Source organism: Scomber japonicus, chromosome 5 (assembly GCF_027409825.1).
Source record: "Scomber japonicus isolate fScoJap1 chromosome 5, fScoJap1.pri, whole genome shotgun sequence".
Classification (NCBI taxonomy): Eukaryota; Metazoa; Chordata; class Actinopteri; order Scombriformes; family Scombridae; genus Scomber; species Scomber japonicus.
The window spans coordinates 120001-132515 of record NC_070582.1 but is presented as its reverse complement, the minus strand read 5'-3'; the positions used below and the strand labels follow the sequence as shown (position 1 = coordinate 132515).

The window sequence follows — 12515 nt, the reverse complement described above, 5'->3', positions numbered from 1 at the left end:
TCTTTACTGTTAAAATGGACCAGATGTTTCTTTAGTGTTAAAATGGACCAGATGTTTCTTTAGTGTTAAAATGGACCAGATGTTTCTTTAGTGTTAAAATGGACCAGATGTTTCTTACTGTTAAAATGGACCAGATGTTTCTTTAGTGTTAAAATGGACCAGATGTTTCTTTAGTGTTAAAATGGACCAGATGTTTCTTTACTGTTAAAATGGACCAGATGTTTCTTTAGTGTTAAAATGGACCAGATGTTTCTTTAGTGTTAAAATGGACCAGATGTTTCTTTACTGTTAAAATGGACCAGATGTTTCTTACTGTTAAAATGGACCAGATGTTTCTTTAGTGTTAAAATGGACCAGATGTTTCTTTAGTGTTAAAATGGACCAGATGTTTCTAACTGTTAAAATGGACCAGATGTTTCTTACTGTTAAAATGGACCAGATGTTTCTTTACTGTTAAAATGGACCAGATGTTTCTTTAGTGTTAAAATGGACCAGATGTTTCTTTAGTGTTAAAATGGACCAGATGTTTCTTTAGTGTTAAAATGGACCAGATGTTTCTTTAGTGTTAAAATGGACCAGATGTTTCTTTACTGTTAAAATGGACCAGATGTTTCTTTAGTGTTAAAATGGACCAGATGTTTCTTACTGTTAAAATGGACCAGATGTTTCTTACTGTTAAAATGGACCAGATGTTTCTTTAGTGTTAAAATGGACCAGATGTTTCTTTAGTGTTAAAATGGACCAGATGTTTCTGTTAAAATGGACCAGATGTTTCTTACTGTTAAAATGGACCAGATGTTTCTTTACTGTTAAAATGGACCAGATGTTTCTTTAGTGTTAAAATGGACCAGATGTTTCTAACTGTTAAAATGGACCAGATGTTTCTTTAGTGTTAAAATGGACCAGATGTTTCTTTACTGTTAAAATGGACCAGATGTTTCTTTAGTGTTAAAATGGACCAGATGTTTCTTACTGTTAAAATGGACCAGATGTTTCTTTAGTGTTAAAATGGACCAGATGTTTCTAACTGTTAAAATGGACCAGATGTTTCTTTACTGTTAAAATGGACCAGATGTTTCTTACTGTTAAAATGGACCAGATGTTTCTTTAGTGTTAAAATGGACCAGATGTTTCTTACTGTTAAAATGGACCAGATGTTTCTTTACTGTTAAAATGGACCAGATGTTTTATTAAGGAGACTTTTGTTAGTTGCTGCTACACTTATTTCATATTGTTGGTGATTCACACCGAGTGTGTGTGTGTTACTGCCAGCAGTGAACTTATTTCATGCTATATTGGTGGGCATTCACACTGAGTCTGGAGCTTTGATTAGTGGAGGGCAGTGTGTGTGTGTGTGTGTGTGTGTGTGTGTGTTGGATGTTTTACTGCCAGCAGTGATGAGGAACCTCTTGATGTTTTTGTGCTTTTGAAAGAATGTTTAATTTTATATGTACGTTGTTTACATATAAAATTATTTATTTTTATGTTTTTTATATTATCTAAAGATTAGACTACCTCACCTCTAAAGAACAACTGGAGTTAGGATATTAAAGTATTTAATTTTTATAGTTTTATTTTAAAGAGTAGCCCGGCTCAGAACTTTAATAAAAGAAATGTGAGAAGTTGAACTGTGTCTGTTCATCATTTTATCTTGGGGGGGGGGGGTTAGGGTTAGGGTAGGGGGGGGGGGGGAGTAATTGGATTACTTGTAGCAAGTCGATGTCATTAGTTTTTGTGAAAGTGAAAATACTTTATTATATTCATACAACATATTATTTTGTAGTTGTCAGATTTCGGCTCAGCGTGAAATTATGATTTCATTGTATTTGAAAACTTTACTTGGTTTTAATATTATTTAATTAACATTACTACATTATTTACTTTGTTCCAACTATTTTTTATAATTTGAGAAAAACTAAAAACATTAGATGTAACAAGTCAACGCAATTTTTTAAATTTGATCCAAAGTATAAATTTTTCCATCTCGTGGCCTGGATAGTCAGTGCAGGTACACCTGCCACAGACACAGACTCACTTCCCCCATTCACCATCACACCATACCACCAAGTCTGTAGGCCAGACCCTAACCCCTAACCCCAACCCCTGAACCCCTCTGAGCAGCTATCGAACCCTAACCCTTCATTACCAGCAGACGTCCTCTTTGCTCGGCGCCCCCTGCTGTCTCCTCTGAATATCATCTGAGATTAGCATGCAGCCCGTTAGCTTAGCATGCAGCCTGTTAGCTTAGCATGCAGCCTGTTAGCTTAGCATCATTACTACACACACACACATTAACATTTATCTGATGTGAATATTGATTATTAGATATTGATAAATCAATCAGCTGATTTTAATCAAACAAACTGAACGACTCGACATCATTTAAACTTTTTATTAAAAATAATTTTGGGTTCAAAGATTTTGGTCATGTAGAAAAAAAATAAAATAAAATAAAGGTCGTAGCTGCAGTTAAAGTGATTATTGATTATAACTTTCAGAAAGACATTAAAACATTTACTGAACATTTAATTCATCGTTTCATAAACCGACCAATCACATCGATACATCTTCAGTCACATGACTCAGAAGTACCTGACGGTGCGTTCAGGGACAGTCAGACACCTGAGAATTAAAATGTCCACTTTGGAAATCACTCCATTGATTGGCTGCAGCAGTGACCTTTGACCTTTGACCTTTGACCTAGAACAGACAGGTGCTGTAGACGGTGACCTGCTGGCTGATCTGCTGCAGCAGTGACCTTTGACCTTTGACCTTTGACCTAGAACAGACAGGTGCTGTAGACGGTGACCTGCTGGCTGATCTGCTGCAGCAGCTCCTTCACGGCGGCTTCCAGCTCCACCAGCTGCTCCGCCTTCTGCTCCAACGCCAGCTGGTTCTCATCATGTGACCTCTCCAGCTCTGCCGCAGGAAACAGGAAGTTAGGACAGAACGCCACTCACAGGGAACGTCACTATGATGTCAGTGTGATGTCACAGTGATGTCGGCGTGATGTCATTGTGATGTCAGCGTGATGTCAGCGTGATGTCAGCGTGATGTCAGTGTGATGTCAGAGTGATGTCACAGTAATGTCAGTGTGATGTCAGAGTGATGTCAGCGTGATGTCAGTATGATGTCAGTATGATGTCAGTGTGATGTCAGCGTGATGTCAGAGTGATGTCAGCGTGGTGTCAGAGTGATGTCAGCGTGATGTCGGTGTGATGTCAGAGTGATGTCAGTATGATGTCAGTGTGATGTCAGAGTGATGTCAGTGTGATGTCAGAGTGATGTCAGAGTGATGTCACCTTTCAGCAGCTGCAGCTTGTTGCTAGCTTGCAGCAGCAGCTCTTTGGCTTCCTGTTGCAGTGACTCCGCCCTCTTCTTGGCGTCGGTCACACCTGCTGCTTTCTGACCAATCAGCTGCTCCACAGTGGCGTACTGACCTTTCACCTCCGAGTTCAGCTCCTAAAACACATTAGCAGAGGTTAGCCTCTGCCGCTAACTCACTAATACCCCTAACCCTAACCCCCCCCCTACCCCCTAACCCTAACCCTAACCCTAACCCCCCCCCCATCCCACCTGCTGCAGATTAAACGTCTGAGTGGAAACTCTACGTGTTTTGGGGTGTGACTTCAGGGCGACATGTGAAGCAGATGTGTTCACTGACCGATCCTGATGAGGATGAGGAGGAAACTCACCTTCTTCACCTCTTCTGCCATCTTTCTGATGCTTGCTGCATCCTGATTGGTCTGTTTGGTGTTCAGTGTGACGTTCCGAGCTTTGTCTCTCAGCAGAGTCACATCCTGTCCGAGCCGCTGCAGCCGCCGGGTCGCATTGTTCAACTTCACCTCTGTGTCTTCTGTCTCCGACTCCACCTGAATGCAACACGGACAGAAAACATGCTGGATTCATTTTTCTCACGTGATGTCAGTGAAGTAGACGCGGGCTGAGTACAGGTTTGAACGTGATGTCAGTGAAGTAGACGCGGGCTGAGTACAGGTTTGAACGTGATGTCAGTGAAGTAGACGCGGGCTGAGTACAGGTTTGAACGTGATGTCAGTGAAGTAGACGCGGGCTGAGTGCAGGTTTGAACGTGATGTCAGTGAAGTAGACGCGGGCTGAGTGCAGGTTTGAACGTGATGTCAGTGAAGTAGACGCGGGCTGAGTGCAGGTTTGAACGTGATGTCAGTGAAGTAGACGCGGGCTGAGTGCAGGTTTGAACGTGATGTCAGTGAAGTAGACGCGGGCTGAGTGCAGGTTTGAACGTGATGTCAGTGAAGTAGACGCGGGCTGAGTGCAGGTTTGAACGTGATGTCAGTGAAGTAGACGCGGGCTGAGAACAGGTTTGAACGTGATGTCAGTGAAGTAGACGCAGGCTGAGAGCAGGTTTTAACGTGATGTCAGTGAAGTAGACGCGGGCTGAGTGCAGGTTTGAACGTGATGTCAGTGAAGTAGACGCGGGCTGAGTGCAGGTTTGAACGTGATGTCAGTGAAGTGGACGTGTCAGTGAAGTAGACGCGGGCTGAGTGCAGGTTTGAACGTGATGTCAGTGAAGTAGACGCGGGCTGAGTGCAGGTTTGAACGTGATGTCAGTGAAGTAGACGCGGGCTGAGTGCAGGTTTGAACGTGATGTCAGTGAAGTAGACGCGGGCTGAGTGCAGGTTTGAACGTGATGTCAGTGAAGTAGACGCGGGCTGAGTGCAGGTTTGAACGTGATGTCAGTGAAGTAGACGCGGGCTGAGTGCAGGTTTGAACGTGATGTCAGTGAAGTAGACGCGGGCTGAGTGCAGGTTTGAACGTGATGTCAGTGAAGTAGACGCGGGCTGAGTGCAGGTTTGAACGTGATGTCAGTGAAGTAGACGCGGGCTGAGTACAGGTTTGAACGTGATGTCAGTGAAGTAGACGCGGGCTGAGTGCAGGTTTGAACGTGATGTCAGTGAAGTAGACGCGGGCTGAGTGCAGGTTTGAACGTGATGTCAGTGAAGTAGACGCGGGCTGAGTGCAGGTTTGAACGTGATGTCAGTGAAGTAGACGCAGTGCAGGTTTGAACGTGATGTCAGTGAAGTAGACGCGGGCTGAGTGCAGGTTTGAACGTGATGTCAGTGAAGTAGACGCGGGCTGAGTACAGGTTTGAACGTGATGTCAGTGAAGTAGACGCGTGATGTCAGTGAAGTAGACGCGGGCTGAGTACAGGTTTGAACGTGATGTCAGTGAAGTAGACGCGGGCTGAGTGCAGGTTTGAACGTGATGTCAGTGAAGTAGACGCGGGCTGAGTGCAGGTTTGAACGTGATGTCAGTGAAGTAGACGCGGGCTGAGTGCAGGTTTGAACGTGATGTCAGTGAAGTAGACGCGGGCTGAGTGCAGGTTTGAACGTGATGTCAGTGAAGTAGACGCGGGCTGAGTGCAGGTTTGAACGTGATGTCAGTGAAGTAGACGCGGGCTGAGTGCAGGTTTGAACGTGATGTCAGTGAAGTAGACGCGGGCTGAGTGCAGGTTTGAACGTGATGTCAGTGAAGTAGACGCGGGCTGAGAGCAGGTTTGAACGTGATGTCAGTGAAGTAGACGCAGGCTGAGAGCAGGTTTTAACGTGATGTCAGTGAAGTAGACGCGGGCTGAGTGCAGGTTTGAACGTGATGTCAGTGAAGTAGACGCGGGCTGAGTGCAGGTTTGAACGTGATGTCAGTGAAGTAGACGCGGGCTGAGTGCAGGTTTGAACGTGATGTCAGTGAAGTGGACGTGTCAGTGAAGTAGACGCGGGCTGAGTGCAGGTTTGAACGTGATGTCAGTGAAGTAGACGCGGGCTGAGTGCAGGTTTGAACGTGATGTCAGTGAAGTAGACGCGGGCTGAGTGCAGGTTTGAACGTGATGTCAGTGAAGTAGACGCGGGCTGAGTGCAGGTTTGAACGTGATGTCAGTGAAGTAGACGCGGGCTGAGTGCAGGTTTGAACGTGATGTCAGTGAAGTAGACGCGGGCTGAGTGCAGGTTTGAACGTGATGTCAGTGAAGTAGACGCGGGCTGAGTGCAGGTTTGAACGTGATGTCAGTGAAGTAGACGCGGGCTGAGTGCAGGTTTGAACGTGATGTCAGTGAAGTAGACGCGGGCTGAGTACAGGTTTGAACGTGATGTCAGTGAAGTAGACGCGGGCTGAGTGCAGGTTTGAACGTGATGTCAGTGAAGTAGACGCGGGCTGAGTGCAGGTTTGAACGTGATGTCAGTGAAGTAGACGCGGGCTGAGTACAGGTTTGAACGTGATGTCAGTGAAGTAGACGCGGGCTGAGTACAGGTTTGAACGTGATGTCAGTGAAGTAGACGCGGGCTGAGTACAGGTTTGAACGTGATGTCAGTGAAGTAGACGCGGGCTGAGTACAGGTTTGAACGTGATGTCAGTGAAGTAGACGCGGGCTGAGTGCAGGTTTGAACGTGATGTCAGTGAAGTAGACGCGGGCTGAGTGCAGGTTTGAACGTGATGTCAGTGAAGTAGACGCGGGCTGAGTACCGGTTTGAACGTGATGTCAGTGAAGTAGACGCAGGCTGAGTGCAGGTTTGAACGTGATGTCAGTGAAGTAGACGCGGGCTGAGTGCAGGTTTGAACGTGATGTCAGTGAAGTAGACGCGGGCTGAGTACAGGTTTGAACGTGATGTCAGTGAAGTAGACGCAGTGCAGGTTTGAACGTGATGTCAGTGAAGTAGACGCGGGCTGAGTGCAGGTTTGAACGTGATGTCAGTGAAGTAGACGCGGGCTGAGTACAGGTTTGAACATGATGTCAGTGAAGTAGACGCGTGATGTCAGTGAAGTAGACGCGGGCTGAGTACAGGTTTGAACGTGATGTCAGTGAAGTAGACGCGGGCTGAGTGCAGGTTTGAACGTGATGTCAGTGAAGTAGACGCGGGCTGAGTGCAGGTTTGAACGTGATGTCAGTGAAGTAGACGCGGGCTGAGTGCAGGTTTGAACGTGATGTCAGTGAAGTAGACGCGGGCTGAGTACAGGTTTGAACGTGATGTCAGTGAAGTAGACGCGGGCTGAGTACAGGTTTGAACGTGATGTCAGTGAAGTAGACGCGGGCTGAGTACAGGTTTGAACGTGATGTCAGTGAAGTAGACGCGGGCTGAGTGCAGGTTTGAACGTGATGTCAGTGAAGTAGACGCGGGCTGAGTGCAGGTGGGAACGTGATGTCAGTGAAGTAGACGCGGGCTGAGTACAGGTTTGAACGTGATGTCAGTGAAGTAGACGCGGGCTGAGTGCAGGTTTGAACGTGATGTCAGTGAAGTAGACGCGGGCTGAGTGCAGGTTTGAACGTGATGTCAGTGAAGTAGACGCGGGCTGAGAGCAGGTTTGAACGTGATGTCAGTGAAGTAGACGCGGGCTGAGTGCAGGTTTGAACGTGATGTCAGTGAAGTAGACGCGGGCTGAGAGCAGGTTTGAACGTGATGTCAGTGAAGTAGACGCGGGCTGAGTGCAGGTTTGAACGTGATGTCAGTGAAGTAGACGCGGGCTGAGTGCAGGTTTGAACGTGATGTCAGTGAAGTAGACGCGGGCTGAGAACAGGTTTGAACGTGATGTCAGTGAAGTAGACGCGGGCTGAGTACAGGTTTGAACGTGATGTCAGTGAAGTAGACGCGGGCTGAGTACAGGTTTGAACGTGATGTCAGTGAAGTAGACGCGGGCTGAGTGCAGGTTTGAACGTGATGTCAGTGAAGTATACGCGGGCTGAGAACAGGTTTGAACGTGATGTCAGTGAAGTAGACGCGGGCTGAGTGCAGGTTTGAACGTGATGTCAGTGAAGTAGACGCGGGCTGAGTACAGGTTTGAACGTGATGTCAGTGAAGTAGACGCGGGCTGAGTACAGGTTTGAACGTGATGTCAGTGAAGTAGACGCGGGCTGAGTACAGGTTTGAACGTGATGTCAGTGAAGTAGACGCGGGCTGAGTGCAGGTGTGAACGTGATGTCAGTGAAGTATACGTACGGAGGACAGCAGCTGGTTGGTGTTGAGGATGTCGGCGGCCGCCTGCCGGATGGCGCCGCTCGCCGCCGTCTGAGCTCGCTGAGCTTCTTTTAGAGCTCGTTTCACTTCCTGTGCCGAGTCTCTGACGTCTGACGCTTCGGTTCTGCAACAGGAACACAGGATGACCCACCAGATCCAGACCCATCAGATCCAGACCCACCAGATCCAGACCCACCAGACCCACCGGATCCAGACCCACCAGAACCAGATCCACCAGATCCAGACCCACCGGATCCAGACCCACCAGATCCGGACCCACCGGATCCAGACCCACCAGATCCAGACCCACCGGATCCAGACCCACCAGAACCAGACCCACCAGAACCAGACCCACCGGATCCAGATCCAGATCCACCAGATCCAGACCCACCGGATCCAGACCCACCGGATCCAGACCCACCGGATCCAGACCCACCGGATCCAGATCTACCGGATCCAGATCAACAGAGATCAGTACTCACCCGGCCCTGCGAGCCTGGTCCAGGAGGTTCTCGGCTCTCTGGATGTCGTCAGCGCTCTGCTTTAGAACCTCCTCCACGTCTCCGAGCTCCGAGACCTTGATCCGGATCTCAGCCGTGAGGTTCTGCAGGAGAACCGCCGTCGTCGGCATCTGCAGCGCGAGAACCTGATTGGCCACGTTCTCGATGCTCTGCAGGTCTGCTGCGTCCTCTGCAAGCACAGAACCGTCAGAGAACCTCCTCCAGCACCTCCTCCTCTACAGCACCTCCTCCTCCTCTACAGCACCTCCCCCTCTACAGCACCTCCTCCTCTACAGCACCTCCTCCTCTACAACACCTCCTCCTCTACAGCACCTCCTCCTCTACAGTACCTCCTCCTCCTCTACAGCACCTCCTCCTCTACAGCACCTCCTCCTCCTCTACAGCACCTCCTCCTCCTCTACAGCACCTCCTCCTCTACAGCACCTCCTCCTCTACAGCACCTCCTCCTCTACAGTACCTCCTCCTCCTCTACAGCACCTCCTCCTCTACAGCACCTCCTCCTCCTCTACAGCACCTCCTCCTCCTCTACAGCACCTCCTCCTCTACAGCACCTCCTCCTCTACAACACCTCCTCCTCTACAGCACCTCCTCCTCCTCTACAGCACCTCCTCCTCTACAGCACCTCCTCCTCTACAGCACCTCCTCCTCCTCTACAACACCTCCTCCTCCTCTACAGCACCTCCTCCTTTACAGCACCTCCTCCTCTACAGCACCTCCTCCTCCTCTACAGCACCTCCTCCTCCTCTACAGCACCTCCTCCTTTACAGCACCTCCTCCTCTACAGCACCTCCTCCTCTACAGCACCTCCTCCTCCTCTACAGCACCTCCTCCTCTACAGCACCTCCTCCTCCTCTACAGCACCTCCTCCTCTACAGCACCTCCTCCTCCTCCTCTACAGCACCTCCTCCTCTACAGCACCTCCTCCTCCTCTACAGCACCTCCTCCTCCTCTACAGCACCTCCTCCTCCTCTACAGCACCTCCTCCTCTACAGCACCTCCTCCTCCTCTACAGCACCTCCTCCTCTACAGCACCTCCTCCTCTACAGCACCTCCCCCTCCTCTACAGCACCTCCTCCTCCTCTACAGCACCTCCTCCTCCTCTACAGCACCTCCCCCTCTACAGCACCTCCTCCTCCTCTACAGCACCTCCTCCTCTACAGCACCTCCTCCTCCTCTACAGCACCTCCTCCTCTACTACAGCACCTCCTCCTCCTCTACAGCACCTCCTCCTCCTCTACAGCACCTCCCCCTCTACAGCACCTCCTCCTCCTCTACAGCACCTCCTCCTCTACAGCACCTCCTCCTCCTCTACAGCACCTCCCCCTCTACAGCACCTCCTCCTCCTCTACAGCACCTCCTCCTCTACAGCACCTCCTCCTCCTCTACAGCACCTCCTCCTCTACTACAGCACCTCCTCCTCCTCTACAGCACCTCCTCCTCCTCTACAGCACCTCCTCCTCTACAGCACCTCCTCCTCTACAGCACCTCCCCCTCTACAGCACCTCCTCCTCCTCCTCTACAGCACCTCCTCCTCTACAGCACCTCCTCCTCCTCTACAGCACCTCCTCCTCCTCTACAGCACCTCCTCCTCTACAGCACCTCCTCCTCTACAGCACCTCCTCCTCCAGCAGAACTTACGTGTGAGGAAGTCTCGGATCTGCTTGATGAGGGTTCTGAGTTCTTCGTTGCTCTGGTCCACGTTCTGTTTGGTTCTGTTGGTTCTCATCAGAACGTTCTGCGCGCTCAGCTTCGCCTCGTCCGCCTTCAGCTTGGCTTCCTGGACCTGGAGGAGAACACGGGTCAGACCTGGACCAGGACCAGGACCGGGACCGGGACCTGGACCGGGACCAGGACCGGGACCTGGACCGGGACCTGGACCGGGACCGGGACCTGGACCTGGACCGGGACCGGGACCGGGACCGGGACCGGGACCTGGACCGGGACCTGGACCGGGACCGGGACCTGGACCTGGACCGGGACCGGGACCGGGACCGGGACCTGGACCGGGACCTGGACCGGGACCGGGACCTGGACCTGGACCGGGACCGGGACCGGGACCTGGACCTGGACCTGGACCGGGACCGGGACCTGGACCTGGACCTGAACCAGAACTCACCATCTTAGAGAGCCGGTCCACTTCCTGCATGGCGCTGAGTATTTCCTGGTCGGACTCCCGAGCTTTCATCCAGCTGCTGTGAGCCTTCATCACCAGACCGTCACAGTCCGGGTCCGCCGGGTCCACCGGGTCCGCCGGGTCCACCGGGTCCACCGGGTCCACCGGGTCCGCCGGGTCCACCGGGTCCACCGGGCTGCAGGTCTGCCGGGACCACAACAAACCGCAGTTAAAGGCTGAGCTCTGATTGGTGGCTTACCTTGGTGCTGAGCTCTGATTGGTGGCTTACCTTGGTGCTGAGCTCTGATTGGTGGCTTACCTTGGTGCTGAGCTCTGATAGGTCGAGGGTCTGCAGGTGTCCCGCCAGGTCGTCCAGGTTCTGAGCGTGCTCAGTGTGTCTCTGCAGGAAGCCGGCTCCTGATTGGTTGATCTTGTCCTCAGTGAGCCGCCGCAGGAGGGCGGAGCTCTGCACGGCGCTGCCGGGGTCAAAGGTCGACGCGTTGGCTCGGGCTTCAGCCGCCTGAGACTGCAGGAAGTACTTTGTGACGCTAGCGGTCGCCCCTGGCAACAGACAGGAAGTAGAAACGCGTCAGGGGTTTGACCTTCAGTGTGACCTCTGACCCTCAGTGTGACCTCTGACCTCAGTGTGACCTCTGACCCTCAGTGTGACCTCTGACCCTCAGTGTGACCTCTGACCTCAGTGTGACCTCTGACCCTCAGTGTGACCTCTGACCCTCAGTGTGACCTCTGACCTTCAGTGTGACCTCTGACCTTCAGTGTGACCTCTGACCCTCAGTGTGACCTCTGACCCTCAGTGTGACCTCTGACCCTCAGTGTGACCTCTGACCTCTGATGTCGGAGTTCTTGACGACCTCCAGCTGGTCCAGCAGGTCCCGAACCGTCTGGTCCAGTTTCTGAGCGTCTGCTGACACAGAATCCAGTTTCAGTCCGACCCGGCGGTCCCCCTCCTGGACCTGGACCAGAGTCTCCGTGTGGTTCAGTGCCTGGTTCAGGTTCCCCATCAGGTCGCTGAGAACAGAGAGAACCATCAGACATGTTCTACGCTAGAACCCTAACAAGTTCAGCTCATAGAACCTTATGAACCTACTAGAACACTGCGCTCCCAGCTCATAGAACCTTATGAACCTACTAGAACACTGCGCTCCCAGCTCATAGAACCTTATGAACCTACTAGAACACTGTGCTCCCAGCTCATAGAACCTTATGAACCTACTAGAACACTGCGCTCCCAGCTCATAGAACCTTATGAACCTACTAGAACACTGCGCTCCCAGCTCATAGAACCTTATGAACCTACTAGAACACTGCGCTCCCAGCTCATAGAACCTTATGAACCTACTAGAACACTGCGCTCCCAGCTCATAGAACCTTATGAACCTACTAGAACACTGCACTCCCAGCTCATAGAACCTTATGAACCTACTAGAACACTGCACTCCCAGCTCATAGAACCTTATGAACCTACTAGAACACTGCGCTCCCAGCTCATAGAACCTTATGAACCTACTAGAACACTGCGCTCCCAGCTCATAGAACCTTATGAACCTACTAGAACACTGCGCTCCCAGCTCATAGAACCTTATGAACCTACTAGAACACTGTGCTCCCAGCTCATAGAACCTTATGAACCTACTAGAACACTGCGCTCCCAGCTCATAGAACCTTATGAACCTACTAGAACACTGCGCTCCCAGCTCATAGAACCTTATGAACCTACTAGAACACTGCACTCCCAGCTCATAGAACCTTATGAACCTACTAGAACACTGCACTCCCAGCTCATAGAACCTTATGAACCTACTAGAACACTGCTCTCCCAGCTCATAGAACCTTATGAACCTACTAGAACACTGCGCTCCCAGCTCATAGAACCTTATG

The 12515-nt window shown here is 50.8% G+C and overlaps 1 protein-coding gene across 2 annotated transcripts in view; it reads right to left on the bottom strand.

The window, feature by feature from the left end:
• Window positions 1-2416: 2416 nt before the first annotated feature.
• The window catches only part of lamb1a (laminin, beta 1a), a 26629-nt gene continuing 16530 nt past the window's right edge, over window positions 2417-12515 (bottom strand). Inside the window, exons 25-34 of one of the 2 annotated variants that reach the window (XM_053318691.1) lie at window positions 11464-11645; window positions 10936-11177; window positions 10620-10820; window positions 10142-10286; window positions 8465-8672; window positions 7965-8106; window positions 3696-3872; window positions 3303-3462; window positions 2780-2919; window positions 2417-2693 (exon numbers count right to left, since the gene is read on the bottom strand). In XM_053318691.1, coding sequence (XP_053174666.1) covers window positions 2780-2919; window positions 3303-3462; window positions 3696-3872; window positions 7965-8106; window positions 8465-8672; window positions 10142-10286; window positions 10620-10820; window positions 10936-11177; window positions 11464-11645 — 1597 coding nt within the window. In that variant the 3' untranslated portion in view covers window positions 2417-2693. Of the gene's footprint in view, window positions 2920-3302; window positions 3463-3695; window positions 3873-7964; window positions 8107-8464; window positions 8673-10141; window positions 10287-10619; window positions 10821-10935; window positions 11178-11463; window positions 11646-12515 lie in introns of both variants that reach the window. The other variant, XM_053318689.1, reaches the window with a different exon arrangement.